Here is a 23,073-nt window from a genome sequence, read left to right as displayed (position 1 = left end):
AGTTAACGCTAGCATTCTTCCCATATAAATGAATGAGCGATCCCCAAAAAGATATGTTTACCTGACGTGTGTGCGTGCGTGCGTGTGTGTGTGTGCGTTCAGATGGACAGGTATCCAATCCATGGTGTACCCCAGCCTTTGCTCTATACTGGATTAACTCTAGGTTTCCTATGAGGATAAGTGAAGGAAGAATGGAAAATCCCACCTCCTAGAAATGCAATGCCAGACTCTACTGTCTTATTTTCATGGAGGTTTGTGGCAGTTATTACAGGCTAAAACAAAAACTGATTTCTGTCAGGCTAAGAGATCCTAGAGTAACTTTAGCCTTAGGTGAACTGCTTGAGTCCCAGAAGATCAATATCTATTTATTTGTAGAAGAGCTGCATGAAGGGTGTCTGAAGGATAGCCTGCTATACTCTCTACAGGGGTCTTTCAAAGTCTTCCTGGAAAAGAGAGAATTACCTGGGTTTTCCTATCTGGACTAAAAACCAAGATTTATACCATTAATTACCATTGGAAACAACTGCTGGATTATTGCAAAAACGAATCACTATCTAAATAACTCTGCTTCCAGTAATCTGTCATCCAGGATACATTAACCCAGAACATAGCAAGTAAACACTTTACACCTGGATTTCATTTGCGAGTTGATGCTTCTATTCAGAATGAACGTTTACTGGAATGTCAAAGGAGACCTTCTTGAGCAGAGTGAGCATATAGAGATTCCTCGCAGCTGGCATAATGAGACTTTATTCGCAGATCCATTACCGCCTACTACTTAAAATGCCAGCTGATGCAAAATCTTGCATACATACGAGTTGCCAAACTTATGGTAAGTTGCACAATCTGCAAAGACACGGAGATGGTCACTTCTCCTGTCAGACAAGCTACATCTTTTACAGAAAGGAGCGTCACACACAGTACCCCTGGAAATCATCTGAGACTCCGAGACGGAGACAATGGCTGAACGCCGACTGCCGTGTCAAAAGAAATAGACACTTTCAGAGTAAGCTGGAGGCCTTAAGGGCAGCTGCCGAACTGAGGTGCAGATCATCTGCACGGACTGCAGAAGAGAAACTCCACCTGCCTTAGTTGTAGTCACAGAGGTCAAACACATGCAAAGCATGTTAGCATAAAATACAACATGGAGCGATTCGTAAAAACCACACAACGTTGTTTAATAATGATAAAAAGTTTTGCTATCAAGCTATTTTCTTTAATGTTTTACTTTAAATAGGTCAAATACTTCTCATTTTGTGCCTCATCTTTATACCATAATATGATGTATTATAATGTACGAGATGCAAATTCTTAATCATTTGTATATCTGTTTTTTTTCCTTACTAGTGTTTTGTGTCATGCCTAAGCAAATTTCACTGTATGTTAGTTTTCTATTCCATAAATAAGCAAATAAGTTCTTAAGTTTGAATAACATGTCTGGGAATACATTTCTCAGGGATGAAATTGCCCCCGATTATCAGTTTTAGGGCAGGAATTTCACCCTGTACACGAGTGGCGTAACATATGGGTTCTGCCCAAGAAGGAACACCTTTCCTGACCCAAAACGCAAGCTGCCTCATAAACAATTATGGTCTGTGATGAAATGCGCTGTCTTTTAAAAGCCTGTAATCTATGTCATGATACAGTAGCTGTAGCCATCTGCTCACCTTCTCCACCACCGGATAGTTACGGGCATATTTTAGTGCCGGCTTTGGTTGCATCTGCTTTTGATGCTTATTTCTTCTGTTTGGCAGATATTTTTCCTTGGGTGACGCTTTGCTATCTTTGTGGGATCATGTGGGCCATTATGTGTTTCTCCTGCCGCACCCCGTCGTAGCCCCTCGCACTCTTAATGCCCCCATGGAACTTCCCTCCCTGTGCTGCTCTGCTGTGGCATCACCTTGCCTGATTTTAATATGGGTTCCATCGTTTCAGAATTTGCTTGTTGGAGCAAAAAAGAAAAAAAAAACAATCCAGGTGCATTCTGGGAGGAATTTTGTAAAAAAAAAAAAAAGTTCTCCTTAGATGTGGTGGCTTCTAGTTTGGAAGACTCTGATGAGGAAGCTGGTAGAGGTGGAAGACGACGATTGTTTCGTGGGTTATGTATGGTAGGCGCTCTTTGCGATCTTGAATTAAGCGATGACTGTAAGTGAGCCCTTCGCTGGCTATCTTGCATAAACCTCACTGCGGTCCATGACAGCGTGAGCTCCTTTCCGCGCTGTTGTACCTTTGGCTCTCTTACAGCTCTGCTCTGCCTTGCTTAACAGCTGGGAATTAAGGCTAAACAGAAAAATCTAATTAGGTTTCATAGTGAACTAAAAAAAAAACACAGACAAGAATGGCCAGGACATATGGCACCGGCAGGGCAATTAGTATCTGTAAACACGAATTAGACATTAAAAAAATGAGCGGGTATAGGAAACAGAATCTGGTTTTCGCTCTTGTGGCTTCTGTTCCTGAAGTCACCCAGGGTACTGAGGACGGCGGTGGCATAGCAATGGCCCAGCGGCTTTAATAATCGAACAGGGCAGCAATGCCGCGGGTTCTGTGAAAGAAATGGATTTTTCTCCGCGCAGTTCACAATTCCCATATCATATTGTGACACTGGAGAAATTGATCAGTTTTGTTAAAAAGACGATCACGCCCAGCTGCCCATCAGCACCGGGCGTGAAACACAAATGCCCATTAGAGTGAGATGAGCCAGATGAATTGGACAAACCGGGAGCCATATGAAATTTACAGAGTAAACATCTCTAAATCCCATTTTAATGGCTTTACCTGTTCACAGGACTGCTCTCTCCCTTTCCTTAAGGCTATTTGGACTGAGCCTTTAGGAGGATATGATTAAAAATTAATATTAGTTCGAGATTGACAGCACACATCATTAGATGTATGCCGTGCGGGTTTTGGGCGTATCTTTACCAGCCTTTTTCTCATGCTGCACTCCAGAGACCCAACTTCAAACTGCTGTGGAAAATGAGACAACGGGGGGATGTGTGTACACCACCCTGGGTAGGTTTCTGGGTGGGGGGGGGCAGTCATTCATCTCACAGAGAGGCAGGAGGAGAGACGGCGGGGGTACGTACCGAGTTGCGGCCATGCTCGACATCCGGCTCCGCGATTTCGGGCAGGTCTCTGGGCTGTGGCCTGATGTAGCATCTCTGATGTTTGGCGAATCGGATTCCTGTCAGTCCCTTTGGAAAATATATGAAACGAACACGGAGGATTTGTGCATTTACACTTTTTTTGCGGTAATTTCAAGGAGACGTGCAGACACGGTAATCAATATGTTCTGACTGCTGTGAGGCATCTTAAAACAAGGGTAAGAGTTGAGGCGAGATGCTGGCAAACACAAAGGCGGTCTTTTCCTCTGGGGGGTCAAGACTAGCCATTAGCTCCGTTTTTGAAAAGAATGAGCGCTAGATTATATACAATGTGTAAGCGGCCGGTTGAAGTGGGCACACACTATAAATGGAGCGGCATGATTAACAATGTCAGCCGGACAGCCTGCATCTCTGCTCCAGACTTCTAGGCACTCTGATTAACAGCTGCAGAATGTGCTTCCTGCCTTCGCAGAGGCGGACAGAGCAAAAACAAAACACATCTTAACAGACAGGGATGTTTCACCTCCTTGAGAAGCTTCTTCTCCTTGGGTGCCCATGGGATCAGAGTGATAGAGGCAGGCAGGTGCATTAACCTTTGGAAACCAGGTGATGGCTAGCCTATGGTCTACAATGGAAGGTAAGATCTGCATGGGTCACGATAGTGTCTGGTCTCCACAGACCTGCCTCACTCTAGGTAGTGGCATCTGACATCAACTTTGCAGTGTAGACATGACTCTTAAAAGACAGTCCATTCCAATGACTTATATCACCGGACAGTCAGAATTCAGAAAAGGAACCTACTAATAATACCGATAAGGAGCCTGTTCTTTTCTCACCATTACATTTTTGTGAGTGATCATCTGACCAGCACATCAGGCATCATGGTCATTCGGGGGTCTTTTCTGTCGCCATGGCGCTGTTTCCGCGGGATTCCAACGGGACGCCCCCCCCCCACACTTCTGGGTGTGGATTAAGCACCCTGCTCTGTCAGGGTGTCCCCACGTATGGCGCCATCTTATGGCCAGCTGGACATGGGCGTACAGGAGCAGGTGGATGCCCAGCCGGTCACCGCCATGACCTCTCTCCGGGATTCGAACCCTTGGCTCCTGGTCCTGTTACCATCAAGCTAACCGCCGTGCAGTCCATTTACTATAATACTCTGAGTACAAGCCGCTGTTTCCATGCATGTCTTCTCTAAGGTAATGTTTGGGAATTCCTGTCTTCACCTCCGCCGCTCCCCCCAACCCCCCAGTTCCACAGGATGTTCACAGTATTAGCCTGGAACAATAGAAAAGGGATTTCGCCGCTGGTCCTGATGGCATTATCTTCCCATTTCCATTCCTCATACGAGCCCTTGGGCTTGCCGGAGATTGTTTTTAAGGTGGCTTTAGAGTGTGTAATGACTTGCAACATCCTTTCTTTATAAAAATCAATTCCGAACTCTGCCTTCAGCTAACACTTAGTATAACTTATAATAAGGTTTGTGTTTTCTTTCGCCCCATTCCTATTTAATCACTGTGTGGTTTGAGGGATCCCTCGCCCCTCTACTCTCCCAGTGTCCCGTGGCGGAGCCTGGAACCAAACAAATCTCCAGACTGGATTTGCTTCACTGACTGAAGTGGGTAATTTAGGTCTTGGATGGAGGAGAACGTAGCAACAGGCTAGGTGAGAAAGTGAATGTACTGTATTTGTGTGTGTGTGCCTGTGTATGAGTGCATGTGTGTGTGTGTGAGTGCATGTGTGTATGTTTGTGAGTGCATGCGTGTGTGTGCGTGTGTGCGTATGTGTGTGTGCGTGTGTGTGTGTGCGTATGTGTGCGTGTGTGTATGTGTGTGTGTGTGCGTGTGTGTGCGTGTGTGTGTGCGTGTGTATGTGTGTGTGTGTGCGTATGTGTGCGTGTGTATGTGTGTATGTGTGTGTGTGTGTGTGTGTGTGTGTGTGTGTGTGTGTGTGCGGCTGATGATCATTTCTAGTGCGGCTCAGGCTACCGGCAAAGCAGAGTTATGTGTGAGTTATCGTTTGCCATCTGCTCTTATTGTGTAATAAAAAATGAGGATTTATTTTCTCCCTTGAAAAATAACAGGTTACCTAGCATTTAAGCTGAAACAGATGTACAGTGTGAGATCCGGAGAGGATAGCACAGTACTTAGGTGCTAAATTAATTAGCTTTGCTTTTTGAAACATGGTGAAGTAAGAATATAATTTAGTTTCTTAGAACGTGGTGTGTGCAGATTGCGAGTCACGGCTCACGTTTTTGAAGTCATGGACCTCCAGTACTTCGTCGCTGCCGTTGCCGACTTTGAACATTTCCATCAGGCGGGTCGGGTCAATCTCCATCACGCTGTCCATCTCCACGCCGTCCAACAGGACCTTGTACTGGTGCTTGTACACCTGAAAAGGCAGTCAGATGCACTGCAAATCGCACAAGCTGCTTTCAGTGTGGGACTAACAACGACAGGATGCAGAGGCACCTGGTTCTGACCACAGATCAGGAGGAACGGCAGCCAAGTTGGAAAACAAACATGAAACAGGAACATAAATAAGCAAGACATGCTAACGTGCTAATGCGCTAACACGCTAACACACTAACGTTTGTCGGTTACATGTAAAATCGACAAATGAGTGACGAAGCAGGCGGACGTCGGTTTGAACACGGAGCACTCCACAGGTAGTGCCTAGTATTTTTGCTCTTCCAGTCAAAAGGTAGCTATGTTTATCAAGGACTCACCGGAGAGCTACGCCTCAGTGCACATGGGGAATGCTTAAAAATCCGCTGCCTACAAAAATGATTCATGCTTTGCGGCCTGAAGCACACGGCGCATTTTTATGCGGGTGAATTGTTATAATGAGGAATTTATTTGCTGAGGTCGTCGCCGTCCGTCTCGGGAGCACATCACCGCGTGAAGGGGCGGGCACCTGCTTGGGTCATGTGACCACCCCCAAACCAGACCAGAGTAGGCTCCTGCGGTTTGCGGCCCCCTTGTTATTGTCAGTCTGTGAGAGGAGCGTGAGTGTAATGTAATGGGAAGCAGACAGGGTGAAGGGTAACAGACCACCAGCCACCAAAGAGCTCTGTGAGGTGAACAAGCGAAAATGGAAATCGAATCCGAATGCTGGTTATAATTGCAGAAGAAACGAATATGGAAAATGAAAAGACTTAATGATTCGTCAATATTTGGTCATCACCCAGAATCACTAGCACCGGTTTACTCTTCTTGTGAGCATATTTTTTAAAACATACTGTTTTTGGAGTTGAGGGTCATTTGGATCAAATTTTGGGATTTGAACCAACAACCATCTGCAAGAACTGGAGTGGCTTAACTACATCGTGCTGCCCCATTTGCAGTCATTATGCCACTCAAGTGTGCTCTGCCCGTACTGCACTTTGCAGACCCTGTTAGGCATGCCTGCATTAACGTATTAAGAGAACCAGAGAGGATTAGAGCTGCAGCGGGCTGTTGATTTATAATAATGTGGAATATCATATTATCAGCAGGCTCCTGCTTAGCGGGCCAGGTCTGCGAGCCTCCCGCTGAGGACGACGTCAAACCGCTATCCAGCCGAAAGGAGGAATTGCTGCTTTCAAGACAGCGCTCATGCAATTAGGCGTTAAAGACACAGAGAGTGCAGATCCCTAAGGATGCCACAATCTGCAGTGCTGCAGTAGAGGTGGGGGTGGGGGGGGGGGGCATGTCAGGGTTAATGTTTTTGAGAGCAGCAGGCTTTTTTCCCCCCCTGTTTTTTTTTAACGGAGGCTTTTATCACAAAATAGACCTAGGGAGGCTGACACGTTGGTCCACAGAGAATAAGGGAGGTTTTTAAAAATAAAATTAAATTAAATGAAGGGGGGAAAAAAAAAGTTTTGTCTTTTTGTTTGGCCTTGAGGGGGTATTTGTATATGATGGTGACTAGTGCTACCTTCACCCGCCCCCCCCCCTCCCAAAATAATCACCCATCAACCCCTCTCAACGGCGATGGCAGCCTGCCAGTGGAACCAGAGGTTTCGGCATCTCACAGAAGCAGCGATAATGGAAGCTGTTTAGCTTCCCTGTCACTTTGCTCGCGGCTCGCCGACTCGGGCAGGAAGCTGCCGCTCTCGCATCGCTGTAGGGACAGACAGCATCAGCCAAGCCATAATTATGTGTATGATAAAGTTTGTACTCATTCATAAGGTTTCTCCGCTCACAGCAAATGGCAGGTGAGGCTGTTCCTCAGGAGAGCTCGCACAGTTTCAGCCAGTTCGCCGTTCTTTAGCCGATACGTGAACTTGACTCCTAGATGCTGCCACTGCATAGGACGTTTAAATCTTCGCTTCAGCGTCATTCTCATGAACTGTTCCATTAATTACCTATATGTTGAAATATATGTCTACTCGTATAAAAGGCAAGAGTGAGATTTTCCAGGGTCCGCCTTGTCACCTCTCTTTCTCTGCCATGCATAAGAATGAGCCGGAAATTATTGTTCCTGTTACATTTTGAAAGCTGCTGTGACAACAGCACATTATTTCAAATTATGAATAACGGGGCGGTTCGCCGGGAAGGGAAACAAACAACGAGAAGCTTCGCTCCGTGAAGCTGGATCGACACCCCGGCTAAGAGGGACGGACCGTCGCCACACAAGGCACCGAGATAAGCGAAATGAATCAGAAAGGAGCGTGGGCCGTCGTGCACGTGTCCCTTCACAAGACGGAGCTTAATATCGATGAGAATTATGAAAGCGCCAGACCCGTTTACGACGCGCACGAGCCAGACCGTGAAGAGGATTTTTCTCCGGCACGTTTTAGATGTTGTGCTGTTGAATCAACGAATTCAGATAAACAACAAAATGGCACGACTGTGATCTGGGACTGTGTTTGGCTATTTCATATGCAAATTTATGCACAATCATCTTTAAATACTTCAGCTGTAAAACCCAAGGGCTAAATTCGATCATCAATTTGACCACTCTCATAATGTTCTCAGCAGGCTTCCTTAACCCTCCAGAAGCATCAGCCCACAGTTTTTCTGCACTGCAGGACTTTACACCGTGACAGTATGGGAGGATCTTGGTCTGAGGTTTGAGGCAAGATTGACGTTGACTGCTCTAATGACCCCCAGGGACCACAGCGCCACCGTGAGGAAGCAGTCTCTGGCTGCAATCAGGCATTGCACACCTCTCTATCAAGCTCCAACTGAAATTAGGCCTTAGAGAATTTCCTTGCTACAGTAATCCAGTACGTGTTAACTAGTTGTACGACAGCCAAAAACAGGAGGCGGAGAGGGGGTGTGGCCCCACCCAGCATCCCATCACACTCGATGGGAAAACCTGTTGGCGATGCCGGTCTCCCGCTGGAGTGTGTAAACGAATTCCTGAGGACACAATCCAAGATAGTGCTGGGGGGGCTGGCCGCTCACCTTGAGAGGCGGCAAATGTCTCGGCCTGTGTATATGCCAGTCACACATCGCGAGAGAAATGTGTAAGACCACCCCCCCCCCAAAGACCTCTGCCTCCCGTCACCATGGTGATGGAGTAAGTGAAAAGGAATGAAATGCAACAAGGTGAACAAAGTCTCCGGGCTGATGGTGACATGGGCCCCTCGGAGAGGGGGTGTGCAGGAACATGGAGGACTAGGGGAGGAAGTCTGATCCTCCCCCCCCCCCCACTGACCGCTGACGCACAGCCTGACAGCTGTCAATCATGCTTGAGTACACTGACAAAAAGCTGGTTCAGAAACTGGGAGAGAAGGAGGGGGAGCAATGTAAACCTGTGATTGATGGAGGTGAACGACCTCAGGAAGAGGCACGATGGTCACTGTGGAGGTGAGTGACCTCAGGAAGAGGCACGATGGTCACTGTGGAGGTGAGTGACCTCAGGAAGAGGCACGATGGTCACTGTGGAGGTGAGTGACCTCAGGAAGAGGCACGATGGTCACTGTGGAGGTGAGTGACCTCAGGAAGAGGCACGATGGTCACTGTGGAGGTGAGTGACCTCAGGAAGAGGCACGATGGTCACTGTGGAGGTGAGCGACCTCAGGAAGAGGCACGATGGTCACTGTGGAGGTGAGCGACCTCAGGAAGAGGCACGATGGTCACTGTGGAGGTGAGCGACCTCAGGAAGAGGCACGATGGTCACTGTGGAGGTGAGCGACCTCAGGAAGAGGCACGATGGTCACTGTGGAGGTGAGCGACCTCAGGAAGAGGCACGATGGTCACTGTGGAGGTGAGCGACCTCAGGAAGAGGCACGATGGTCACTGTGGAGGTGAGCGACCTCAGGAAGAGGCACGATGGTCACTGTGGAGGTGAGCGACCTTAGGAAGAGGCACGATGGTCACTGTGGAGGTGAGTGACCTCAGGAAGAGGCACGGCGTGAGCGACCTCAGGAAGAGGCACGGCGGCCACTGTGGAGGTGAACGAACTCAGGAAGAGGCACGATGGTCACTGTGGAGGTCAGTGAACTCAGGAAGAGGCACGATGGTCACTGTGGAGGTGAGCGACCTCAGGTAGAAGCACGGCGGTCACTGTGGAGGTGAGCGACCTCAGGAAGAGGCACGGCGGTTACTTGAATGAGCAGGAGCTGCTGGCCACGGGCACACGCTCACTCCCGTGTGTAACTGTGATGTCACTGCTGATGTCACCTCCAACCCGCTGAGAGCCATTTCAGGCACAGTGGCGGGAGGTGCAGAGACGGTTAGAGTCAGATGTACAGACAGTTCATATCTGTCGACTGCACCCGAGGCCATAGATCATGCCAGATTTATGCCACCAGTTTAGTGGGGATTGTGATGCCACTGCAAGAGGGGGATGGGGGCAGAAAAAAATGGAAAAAAAACCAAGGGACCTCCTGGTACTGCACGGGGGCATCTCATCGAGAAGCACGTCGCGTTATCGATGGCCAGAACATAGCTGAAGCAGCTGCATTAAATTAGGGCAGATTACTGAAAAATCTGTCCAAGATCCTCCTGCCCTGGGCCTTGGAGCTGGGCAAAGGAGCAAAAAAAATCAACAAATATAGCACTCCCCCCCCCAGCCCATCCTAGCCCATCCTCCCTTCTTTAAGCATGCCTCTGCAGCTTTGAACTTGACGGCTTTGTGGATTCTGCAGCCAGTTGTTCTACGCTGGGTCAACGCCAGCAGGCAATGGGAAAATGTTTCCTTCCCGCCCGTCTGGCAGGGGTACCTTTGGACCCTCAGCACAGAACCGCTGCCTCTGAGCAGCGAGCCTCCTGCTCACTGTGCTTTCACAGCGATTTCTCAATTCACAGGGACATGGTGGGAGGGGCTCTCTGAAATATTATATAAAGGTATTTTAAAGGTATTTTCCCAGGGGGTTAAGCAGTGACTTGGCCTTGAGTCCACAAGGATTTTCGCTTCTTTCCTTGGACCATTTTGGGAGCCCTGTCTCCCAAATCTTCTGACTTCCACTTCTGACTCGTGTGACACTTTCTGTATTATACTCTGCAGGGCGGCGTGCCCAGTGATGAAGCCTGGCCAAAGAGAGGAATACGTCAGAATAGAGTGTAGCCCAGCTCACAAGCGCCATTTTCCTGGGTAAAGGCCTCCAAAGTCCTCAGCTCCACGATTGCCCATCGCATCCACACTGAAAGCCCCACAGGGTGATCAGGCTTAACCCCATGACTCTGCTGCCGTTGCTTCTGACTCTCTAGGTTTATATCCATCCATCCATCCATCCATCCATCCATCCATCCATCATCCTCCTTTTATCTGGGGTTTGGTCATGGGGGCAGCAGTCTAAGCAGGGATGCCCAGACTTCCCTCTCCTCAGCCACCTCCTTCAGCTCCTCCGGGGAGATACCAAGGTGTTCGCAGGCCAGCTGAGATACATAATATCTCCAGCATGTCCTAGGTCTGCCCTGTGGTCTGCTCCCAGTTGGACAAGCCCAAAACACCTCCCCATGGAGCTGCCCAGGAGGCATCCTAGATACATGCCCGAACCATCTCAACTGGCTCCTTTTAATGCGGAGGAGCAGCAGTTCTACTCTGAGCCCCACCTAATGTACAAGATCCTCCTATCTCTAAGGCTGAGCCTAGACACCCTGCAAAGGAAAGTGACTGGAGTCGGACCAGTCGTTGGCTACCAGAACTGACTTGGTTTATAATTCTGTCATAAACAGTCATTCTTCATAGCACTCAAGTAGTTCTCTTAAGGTCTGGCACGTCACACACTTTAGGGTTTCCAAAAGTTCTCCTGCTACATACACTATAATTACTACTACAACAGCAATTACAAGTAGGGCTACCAGTTATTACTATCACCAGAGCACAATTAAAGCTACGATCACCGGCTCTACAGTCGCTAAGCGTACTTTCACAGAGACTCGACACCTACTAGCACTGCTGGCTAAGTACGTCGGGAGGCTTTACAGAGGTACGGTGGCATTCGGTCCCCTGAGGACGGGCAGGGAAAGTGATCTCGAGCACGCCTCCCTCACGAAGACTCCTCCTTATGTTAAGACAGACGGGCTCGCAGCGAAGAAAAAGACGGAAAGTAATGAAAAGAAAACGAGGGGAGACGCTTCTCTGTGAAAGATGAGACATCAGACGCAGTTAAAAGTATAGCTCTGGACACGCTGTTGAGAGCAGCGTAATCATAAGGGACGCGGCGTCTCTGTTTGTACATCAGTCGGAGACGGAGCGGCAGATGGGTGTCTGTGTTTGGAATGTCAAAGTCCACCGAATGAACTTCTGTTGCCTGTCATGCTGAAAGTCTTATCCCCTCCCAGCCCAAAGCGTATTCCATGGACTGGCAAAGCTTGGTGTGCTGTTGTGGCTGGGGGGGGGGGGGGGGGTATGGGGAAGGCTAGCGTGATTGGTGCTTAGTCAGGAACATGGAGAACAGTAGAGGGATCAGGTGTACCTAAGGGAAACGGCCTTGCTACCTAATGAAAAACTACTGCCATTGCTCTGGTTACTCCCACCATTACTGCTACATCCAGAGCTTAACTTGTGCCAGATCCTGGTAGATCCCACCTGTGTACCTTCTGTGTTTTTGAATGTATGCATTCTGGCACCAATTTGTGTGGATCTGGCAGCCCTCTGGTTAAAAAAATAAAAAAACAATAAGATTAAGAAACCTACAATAAAATAAGTATGTATTTGAATTTCTAGATCAATTTTCACTCAATTTCACATACTTTATTAGTTTAGATTCATTATTAAAAATACATAGCATGTTTTCAGCACCGTGTCTTGCATTCCGGGACCTGCGCCCGTGCCGTTACCCCTCCGCTCTCGTATGCCCTTCGCGTTCCAGGACCTTGTGATTTACAAATTAAGCACTGGCTACAACCACCACTGACAGAAGGCAAACATCATGCCTACTGGCACCTCTAAGAGGGATGGAGATTTCCCATGAAGCGGATGTCGCCTTCCTGATCCCTAACTTACGCCTGGGCCATGTCTGATCCTTGTCTTGTGGCTGGCGCTGCGCGTTTAGACAGTCCTTGGCAAGGGAGTTCCGCATATCATTCTCGCCGTCCGGACCTTCCGTGTCGAAGAGGGGAGGTAAATCCACCTCTCTGATTTCCGGAGCGAGGACTGCTGGAGCTTGACTGCAAAAAACTGTGGAACGGCAGTCGAGCACCGCGAATAAACTGAGCGGAGGAAAGCTTATCGGTACGTCGTAACGAGTGGCCACTTTCAGACGTTTCTGGGTCCTCTGCTATCCCGGGACGGGTGGATGCATCGGCAGCCAGTCGAATCATCCCTGGTGAGGATGACCATCAGAACACAGGCCTAAAGCAAAGCACAGTGGCCTGCCTCACTGTGACACATAATCGGATGTAGCCAGTGAGGGGTCTAAGGATCCAGGTATATCAAGGTCCCTGGATTCAAATCGGGGGCGGCATGGTGTTGCAGTGGTTAGCACTATTGCCTCACACCTCTGGGACCCGGGTTCGAGTCTCCGCCTCGGTTACATGTGTGTGGAGTGTGCATGTTCTCCCCATGTCATCGTGGGGTTTCCTCCAGGTACTCCGGTTTCCCCCCACAGTCCAAAGACATGCTGAGGCTGATTGGACTTGCTAAATTGCCGGTAGGAGTGTATGTGTGAGTGACTGGTGTGTGAGTGTGCCCTGCGATGGGCTGGCCCCCCCATCCTGGGTTGTTCCCTGCCTCATGCCCATTGCTTCTGGGATAGGCTACGGACCCTCCGTGACCCAGTAGGATAAGCGGTTTGGAAAATGGATGGATGGATGGATGGATGGATGGATTCAAATCTCAGCGTGGGATCTTAGCAACTGCGGCTAATCTGAATGAAGAGGTGATTTTTTTTTTATCCTGTGCAAGTTGATTAATGAAAGCAGAACAAGTCAGACAAACATAAATTACTACACAATGCTATAAGGTGCTTTCCGTTTTCCTTTTTTTGCTGAAAGTGTTTTTACAGTGGCTGCAATTATCAGCTGAGGTGCTGAACAGGACTTTCCTGTGAGAAGATGCAGTTTATTTCAGTTCCACTTTCAAGGAAGGCAAAAAAATATATATGGGAACGTAACCTGCATGCCTCTTGCTCTCGTATTCCGTTTGTTCCGGAACCAGCCGCCCACCTCCACAGACCCAGGACGGGGAGTGCTGGCTCGCTCAGGGTCTGCGACTCTTCTAGGAAAAGAGAGGCTCCCCGACCCAAAAGAAAAATCACCTTGTCCGTCCTTGTCCAGTACGGCCGCGGCATATTTGTCCCTGCGAAGTAGGCCACTGTGAGCAATCTGCCGCTTCAAACTAGACGAAACATCACAGAGCGCATCTCCAAATAAGCCTGTACTTCAGTGTTCTTTGAATTATTGCTTTAAAAATACATGCTCTTTTGCGGTGGTTTTAATTGCCGGTGCATATATATGTATGCGTCTTTGAATAAATAAGAGCAGCCACTATTTAAGGTTTTTATATGCATCGCTTTCGTGCTTCTCCAAGAAATTTTCTTAGAAGTGCTGGCAATGCTTGCAGAATGGGTTCCACTGCACGGAACCCGGTACCGTGCAGCTGGGGATAAAAGCGAGTTTGAGACGCCAGGAAAAGGATAACGCTAGAGATTCCATAATGTATTTTTGCATCACAGCTTGGACCGTGGACCAACACAAACATGAAGCTTGTCTGGCAGGAGAAATAGCTCTGTGGAGCAGAGGTTGACGTTTGCTGCTTGGTCCTTGGAAGCTACAGATAGTGCTTTAAAAACAGTAAGGCACTAATGCTCATGAAACACCACAAAAGCTAGCTTTCCCCTCATTTCAGAAAATCACTCCATCCCTGGTTCCCCCCCCCACTCTGAAGACTGCCTTAATGACCCACTTTTCTCCCACAACCCTCAGGTGGGACTCTGTCACCAGCTACATTTGACCACCTTGCTGTGGTCGGCTCACATCTGAGAACGGGTTTGATTTGTGGGGGGCACTGCAGCCCCTCTCCTCAGCTCTGCGGCGTACTTGACTAATCACAGTAGCCGTTTTCAACAACTCGAGCCCCGCCTGGCCATAAATCACCTTCGCACAAGCCTCCGTGCCATTAATGGGGGGGGGGGGGATGACGGAGCCAGGGACCAGCTTGATCTCTTGATGGTCAGCAGGCTGTTTCGCGCTCAACTCAGGCACCACGACGCATTGTTGTCTGAAGTATCGATCGTGTTTTATGTCCAGAACAGAAGAAAACCCAGCGAGGCAGTGTGCCGTGTCGGGGGACCGCTTTCAACCCGCCATTCTTCTGCACGATGCTCGGTATCGCTTCACTGCCCTTCCCTTTTGTTTTGGCAGAGGGGACGTCCTGGAAAACGCACTGCATTATTTACAGGTGGGGACCCATACACAGGAAGACAATGACACACAGTGGCTTTAACACAGCCCCTCATCGGGTAGTTCTGTGGGTGAATGCCGCCCCTATGCCCCCGGGACATCGCGATCAGCCGCCTCACAATTCTCCCCCTGCGAGACTCGATCTCACAGGCTATTATGAGCCTGACACTGCCACGACCTCCCGTGGCTGCCGTCCTGAGTTCCATATCTGCCCGTCTCCCCTGGGTCCCAAATGACGTGGAACAAAGCAGTCCTCCCTTCGGACTACCTGGTGCCCCCGCTGAAAGTCTGGCGAGCCCCGTTCGCCACGATCGATGCTAGACTACTGTCACGGCGGACCGAAGAAACTCATTGAGTAAAAAGGAGACAGAGCTGGAGAAACAAGACATTGTGGTTGCAGGCATCACGCCAGGGGCCCCGGGGTCTGGTGAGCTCAAGGACGCCATCGGCGCCTACGTGAAGAACACACTGAAAGTGTCAGTTCATCTGAATTCATTCTTGGTAGCTGAATGCAAGTAATCTTGTATAATAAATGTCCGGTTGATGTAGCATTAAATATTCATCTAGATCCTCCCCACAGACAATAGCACACTCCGATGCATCTTCATGAACATGCCTTTGCAAGACCAAATATTGAGGCAAATGTCCATTCAAGACACTGAATTATAAGCCAGTAGGTCGCTGGGGGGTGAGATGGGCTGCTTTAGTTACAGGCTCAAATGCCCGTCACTCTCATCCAGATCTGCCCCCTCCCATCCGTCCCCCCCTACACACCTCCCGGACTGATAATTTATCTCACTGCCTGCACTCCTGTGGCTTGGCGACATTTAGGGCCCACGCGCGAGGACTGCAAGTCGGTATTTTGCATTGCTCAGATGCACCAGGCTAATTTGGCCAGCTGAAAACAGCACAAACTGCTAATGAGGACTGAGATGTTTTTTAAGCCAGCAGGGAAAAAGCAGGGGGGGGGGAATGCGAGAATATGTGGGCTTGAAAGGGCAACTCCGTCAGCAAAGTTGTGATTTTTGTTCTTAATATGGAACAACAACTTTAAGTGGATATTGTTTTGATACGCTTGGCACGTAAATACGATAAACACTAAATCCTACCTGACCCAACTTCACACCTCTTATTGTTAAACAACTGCATTGAAACGGCAGGGAAAAATACTCCTCTAATGCAAAAATGAGAGCAAATATATTTGTTTCGAACAGACTGGATTTTTAACTGCATCCTTCTGATTCTTTGGGATAATCCCGGTTTGTGGGCTTTGAATCCTTAGCGGTGCCCATGATTACCCAGAATGCCTCTGGGGGTATCAGGGCTGTCAGGTCACCAACACCCCGCACTAAAGGACAAGGGGATAGGGCCGAGGTGGAACCATTTGCAGAGTGGTGGACGCCGGCACATAGATAGAGATCTGCAGCTTCATGCGTGAGCATGTCTTTCTGAGGACAAGCGTATCGACACTGGAGCTGAAAGTTGCCAGGACTTCCCTCCTCTTCCATCAAACCTGGTAGCTCATTCATCAGTGTCAGAGGCTTTGCAAAGCGCAACATTCACTTGTACAGGGACATTCCATCCACTACAGTGAAGTGATCTACCATTATTTTTAACCACTTTCTTTTCCCTAAAGCAACTTATATACATCCGGATATTTTACTAGGGTAATCCACGGTAGTCTAGCAAGGGGCCTCTTGGGAATGAACTGGCAGACTTAGCGTTGAAAATATGTCCTTAACTATGTTATCTGTTTCCCAAAATGAAATACAATAAAAGACTTTTTCTGACCTGGACTGTGTCATACATTTTAAAGGATTTTTTATACCAAACCTTCAGGGCCAAAGGGCTGCTTGCGGTTTTCTCTGGCAAGATGTGGAGCTCTGTTTCTCCAGGACCAGAAAATTATGCCTCGGAATGCAGAATGTGCAGAACACAGAGATGCTTCATTCCGAAGTCCAGTTTAGGCAGGCATTGGAGAGCGAGGAACGCCTATTTTTAGTTCGCGGAGTTTCGCCATGAACCCCAGTACCGTACGGCCCCGGAGTTAATGGACTTTGCGATAGTAATGCGGACCTGTAGGCGTAATCCAAATTTACAGCTGACGCGCGCGGAGCCGTCCTGTCTAGGGCACCATGCATTAACCGCGTGGGCGGCACCTGGCCAGCTCAAGACACCGGATATGCAACCACATAATTCTTATTATGTACATTTACTTATTTAGCAGGAACTTTTATCCAAAGCAACATACATTTTTGAGGACGCAGAATCAGCCAGTCCCTGGTGCAATTGAGGATTCAGAGCCTCTCTCGGGGCCCCCTACGGTGACGTCACTCTGCCAATCCTGGGATTTGTACCAGTGGCCTTCTGATCAAAGGCCAATGAATCATAAGCCCCTGAGACACACATCGCTCTCAAAATACCTGCTATAGTATTAACGCAGTTAGCTGCGTGACAGAAGTTCCAACTCCGATTACAGCTTCCTTTTTGAATGCTTCGCAACCTAGTAAGAAATCAATAAAAAAATCTGTAACACTTTACTGAGGCCATGTTTTTAGCTATTTATAAACACATTCATAACAAATAATAATGCATTCATAAAGCATTATAAACATGGCTATATATAAATTTATCACAAGGCATAACACATTATAACCATGTATTTTGTGTGTTATGAATGCTTTATGAAGCTCTCATCCATAATGCACCATAAATACACTATATTGCCAAAAGTATTGGGACACTCCTCAAAATCATTGAATTAAGGTGTTTCATCACTTCCATAGCCACGGTTGTATAAAATCAAGCATGCATACTGCTTCTACAGACATTAGCGAAAGAATGGGTCACTCTCAGGAGCTCAGTGAATTCAAGCCAGGCACCTTGATAGGATGCCACCTGTGCGATAAGTCCATTTTTAACATTTCCATGCTACTAAATATTCCACGACCAACTGTTAGTGGTATTATACCAAAGTGGAAGTGATTGGGAACAACAGCCACTCAGCCATGAAGTGGCAGGCCGCATCAAATCACAGAGCGAGGACAACACATGCTGAGGCGCATGGTGTGTAGATGTCTGCAGAGTCAATAGCTACAGACCTCCAAACTTCATGTGGCCTTCAGATTAGCTCAAGAACAGTGTGTAGAGAACTTCATGGAATGGGTTTCCATGGCTTAGCAATTGCATCCAAGCCTTACATCACGAAGTGCAATGCAAGATTCAAGATTCTCAAGATTCGAGACTCTTTAATTGTCACATACATAGTTATACAAAGTACAACACATAGTGAAATGCATCACTATGTGTTGAACTTTGAAAAGCATCAGATACAGTGGTGTAAAGCACGCCACAACTGGATTCTAGAGCAGTGAAAGACATGTTCTCTGGAGTGATGAATCACGCTTTTCTGTCTGGCAATCCGATGGACGAGTTTGGGTTTGGTGGTTTCCAGGAGAACGGTACTTGCCTGTAAAGTATAAAGTTTGGAGGAGGGGGGATTATGGTGTGGGGGTGTTTTTCAGGGGTTGGGCTTGGCCCTGGCCCCTTAGTTCCAGTGAAAGCATCTCTTAATGCTGTAGCATTTGAAGTCTTTTTAGACAATTTTATTCTTCCTGCTTTGTGTGAACAGTTTGGGGATGGACCCTTCCTGTTCCAATATGGAACACCAGAGCACAAAAGGACATGGATGAGCGAGTCTGGTGTGGAGGAACTTGACTGGCCTATGCAGAGCCTTGACCTCAACCTAATAGAACACCTTTGGGATGAATTAGAGCCAGCCCTTCTCGTCCAACACCAGTGCCTGACCTCACAAATGTTCTCCTGGAAAAATGGTCAAAAATTCCACTCCTAAACCTTATGGACAGCCTTCCCAGAAGAGCTGAAGAAGGTATAGCTGCAAAGAGTAGGCCCACTCCATATTAAAGCCTATGCATTAAGAAGAGGGTGTCATTAAAGTTCATGTGTGTGTAAATGCAGGTGTCCCAATGTATTTTGGCAATATAATGCACCTTCATAATGAATTATAATGGTCTGTATAAGCAGCAAGGATGCCTTGTAATGTATTATAAAGGTACCTATAGTGCATTATAGATGAGAGCTTCATAAGGCAGTAATAATGCATAATAAACATGGCTATAATGTGTTACGCCTTTTTAGACATATTTATAGTCATGATTATAATGCTTTGTGAATGCATTATAAAGCATTTTGAATGTGTTTATAAATGACCAAAAACATGACCTTAAGTAAAGCGCTACCAAAACATCAATATAATCTTCGTCTCTTACTCCTCCTCCACCCATTATCTGTGTGTCTCTGGCCTCCTGCTGTTTGAATATGGCACCCAAACTCCACTGTGCTTCAGCTTCATCCATCCTCTCCCTTTTACTGTCACTCTGCTGCCCGTAGATGAGTCCCAAGCCTAACATAAGGGCTTATTCACTCTTTTATTACACCTCTTTAATATGCCTCTCCTCTTCCCTGTTCTCTAAAATTTAGTCTTAATTTAATCTTCATTTCAATGTTTCCAGCTCGCAAAACCAAATTCAGCGAACAGCAGGGAGTAAAGTAACCACGGAGACCAGCAATTGGCTGGCAGGGTGATGGCGCCATCTGACCGCCACATTGTCTTAATGGGATCTGTGGTATGCTCCCAGTCGAGGTGAGATGCTTTTCTTATCTTAAACCGGTTTGACTCTGCTTAACTAAATGAATTAGTTTGAACAGAGTCAAATACAGTCAGGGCTTTAAACAGCTTCAGGTGTCTGTCGGATTTCTGTTTACTGCTCAAATGATACATGCGAGCCCTTGGAACCAGTCTCAACTGACCAGGCGGCCGCATGTTGACAAAAAAAAATCAACCAGAAGTCAACAGTAGGAAAGCTGTCCCCGCAATGCCTGCCCCTCCATCCTGGTTGTGTAAGGTATGTTCCCCCTACTGCTTCTGCATGTCCATCCTGCCACTGCCCCTGCCACTGTTGTTTTTTATTAACACTAACATTTAGAACTGTATAATGCTAATTTCTTTCCTGTCTATGTACAATATTTCTTACTTATTTTTATGCTTTCAGGCCTGCTCCTAATGCCAGATCCTATTTTCAGTGCCTGAAGTGGGCCAGCTGAAGGAGGCTATATATAAAATAAGCCCAATGGAACTGATTTAAATGGAGAGTAAGAGTGGGGCCGCCGCCTCGGGTTGGGGGCTAGTCCGGGGTTGGCCCGGCACCTGTGCTGCTTTCATTCGGGAGCGGAAGTGGAGGACAGGACCCCCCGAAACACCCGACCTGGCATTCACAGGCCTTCTGGCCATGAAAGCCACCACTGCCTGCCCGCCCCACCCACCTCCGCCTGGCCCACAGTACGCCGGTCGAGAATAGATGTGAAGGTAGGACTAACCTGTGGTTTCATTACACCGGTGAGAGGACGGTATAAATATCAACTAAAGTCATCTAAAGCGGCCGTTCCCCCCACAGTCTTCTGGCACATTATATCTCAAACTCAGTCAAACAATACATTATAAATCTACAGTATATATAAAATGCACACACACAACCACCCACGCACAGAGCACTAAGCCAAAGCAATCGGAGTTGGTAAAAGAGAAACACAGCTACGGAAAACAGAAGCCGAGCGGCTTCATCGCAACGAAGGGGAGTCCTTGAAGAGCCTCGTCAGAGCCTTCGTGTCAGTGCTATTGAGGATCCGCGAAAAGGATGTGAAAACCGCCATGGCGAGGGTGACTTGTGAGCGCTCCGGTGACTTGTGAGCGCTCCGGTGAGTTGTGAGCGCTCCGGTGACTTGTGAGCGCTCCCTTGACTTGTGAGCGCTCCCTTGACTTGTGAGCGCTCCCTTGACTTGTGAGCGCTCCGGTGACTTGTGAGCGCTCCCTTGACTTGTGAGCGCTCCCTTGACTTGTGAATGCTCCGGTGACTTGTGAGCGCTCCCTTGACTTGTGAGCGCTCCGGTGACTTGTGAGCGCTCCGGTGACTTGTGAGCGCTCCCTTGACTTGTGAGCGCTCCCTTGACTTGTGAGCGCTCCGGTGACTTGTGAGCGCTCCCTTGACTTGTGAGCGCTCCGGTGACTTGTGAGCGCTCCCTTGACTTGTGAGCGCTCCCTTGACTTGTGAATGCTCCGGTGATTTGTGAGCGCTCCCTTGACTTGTGAGCGCTCCGGTGACTTGTGAGCGCTCCCTTGACTTGTGAGCGCTCCGGTGACTTGTGAGTGCTCCGGTGACTTGTGAGCTCTCCGGTGACTTGAGAATGCCCAGGCAAACCTGCCAAGTTGATCGGGCATGGAAAACACGCAACGAGCCGAAGTTAGGAGACTCTGAGTCAACGCTGACCGCATTAAATTCTCTAAATATTTACTCAATTGATGTATCATTATTTTCATGCTTTCAATATAATAGACATATATTAATAACATGATATTGAGACACCCTAGGCTGGCATTGCAAACTATACAATGGAAAATGGCCTGGATGATGGTGATCTCTATGGCGATGAGTCCACCAAGTCATTCGGTCAAGTTCAAAGGCATCACTGTACAGTGGAAGCAACACGACTGAGCCTGGAAACAGTGGGAAATGCAAGAGGCATTTTTTCAAAAATATGATATCAGAGTCGTTGAAGGTCACAATGCAGGTTACATCATTTATTGCTAAACCTTTACCATTGAATGCGGCAAGAGCCCTCTTACTGACAAGGACACTGAAGAATGCTGCCAGAGGAACCCTTTTCATGGGGTGAGTTTCAGCAAATCCTTTTATTAGATACTCTGCAGATGGGCTCGAGGTTCAGCTGCGGTGTGTGCGCAGGCAGATATGAGTCACGGACTGAGCCAAGGCCTTCGGGCTGCTTTAAGGCGATTCGACGAAATAATAAAAAAGACTAAAAAAGAGGATGAACGCAGTATCTTGTCGTCTCTGCTTCCACGGCAGCATAAGACTGTAATAGAAAGCAGAGAGCTTTGACAGCACTAAAGTCAAACAGCTGAGCATGATGGCGTCCAAGGACAACGTGTTTTGGAATGCGATCTCCCAACCAAATCTAATTTCAGACACAGATGCCTATCCCGGGACCCGAAAAGGTTGGAGATGCAGGGAGAAGATGCTCAGAGATTTCCTCTCCGTCTTTATCTCGGAAGTGAAGGGATGAGCCTCATCTTCCCGGGATTCAATTCGCCAGCTGAGCTTGTCAGCCATGACCGCGTCTCGATATCCCACCCGGCCTTCGCGCCGAGGGCGGCGAGGGAATGACCCAGCGAGCGGATCGACTATGGGGGACAAGCCCAGGGAGTCCAAGCGACATCTCAGAGATGGATCCGCTGTGGCTGGCTGCACTAGACGTCAGGTTACACATTTCAATTTCTCAAGCTCATCGGAGGATCGGCGTATATCAGGCATTCAAAAAAAATGAAAAAGAGATTTCAGGGTAAGCTTCACAATCATCAACCGGAAGGCACCTGCGGATGTGATTGGATCCGCAGGAAAAGACATGCGGCATTGCTCCGTGATGTTTGTTTATTTACGGATGAGAAACACGTCCTCTCAAATTCCGGCGGTAATTTTCAAGGTGCCATAAGTATGTCATGTTTTGCATCGTAAAGCAAATGAGATTCCGATGCAATGCTTGCTCATGTTAATTTCATTTCCCCCGTGCTTCTCTTTTTTTCTCCATTGTACACCGTTCATTTTTTCAGCCAAGAGTTTTAGGGAATAATCTGCCCCCACTGGCCTGTATCACACAGATTTCCACCCATGTGAAGTTGGTGCTTGGTCCTGCTCCAGTTACTCTTCATCAGCATGTCCAGTCTTGGTGGTGGTGGTGGTCGGGGGGGCGAGGGGGCTAGCTGCATTTTTCAACATCTTCAGAGACTACTCTGAAAGGAAGCGACACCCCCTGACTGTGACACGGGCGCCCAGCGAAGCGAATTAGGAACATCTGGCTGGGAAAGTTGCCGTTTAGCCGAGCAGAAACGCCGTCTAGTCTCGGGATCGTGAGCGAGCAGGAACGGCGCCTCGTGGAAGCAGCAATACGACACGCAATACTCAACATTCCCAGCAGCCTGCTGGTAGATCCCCCAACGGACCAAGCCCTTCCAGCTATGTGCGTCTGGAACGCTCCGGCGGAACACAATAAGAGTCTATCAGTCATGGTGCGTCAACCAAACCACACGAGTGACTCTG

At 48.1% G+C, this 23,073-nt stretch overlaps 1 protein-coding gene across 1 annotated transcript in view; it reads right to left on the bottom strand.

Annotated features, from left to right (window-relative positions):
• The window catches only part of tnmd (tenomodulin), a 45,521-nt gene that overhangs the window by 8,716 nt on the left and 13,732 nt on the right, over positions 1–23,073 (bottom strand). The window contains exons 4-5 of the mRNA XM_049028290.1: positions 5,355–5,495; positions 3,087–3,194 (exon numbers count right to left, since the gene is read on the bottom strand). Coding sequence (XP_048884247.1) covers positions 3,087–3,194; positions 5,355–5,495 — 249 coding nt within the window. The remainder of the gene's footprint in view (positions 1–3,086; positions 3,195–5,354; positions 5,496–23,073) is intronic.

This window comes from Brienomyrus brachyistius, chromosome 10, assembly GCF_023856365.1.
Source record: "Brienomyrus brachyistius isolate T26 chromosome 10, BBRACH_0.4, whole genome shotgun sequence".
Lineage (NCBI taxonomy): Eukaryota > Metazoa > Chordata > Actinopteri > Osteoglossiformes > Mormyridae > Brienomyrus > Brienomyrus brachyistius.
The sequence above is the reverse complement of the archived record's forward strand: the minus strand, read 5'-3'. Positions and strand labels throughout refer to the sequence as shown.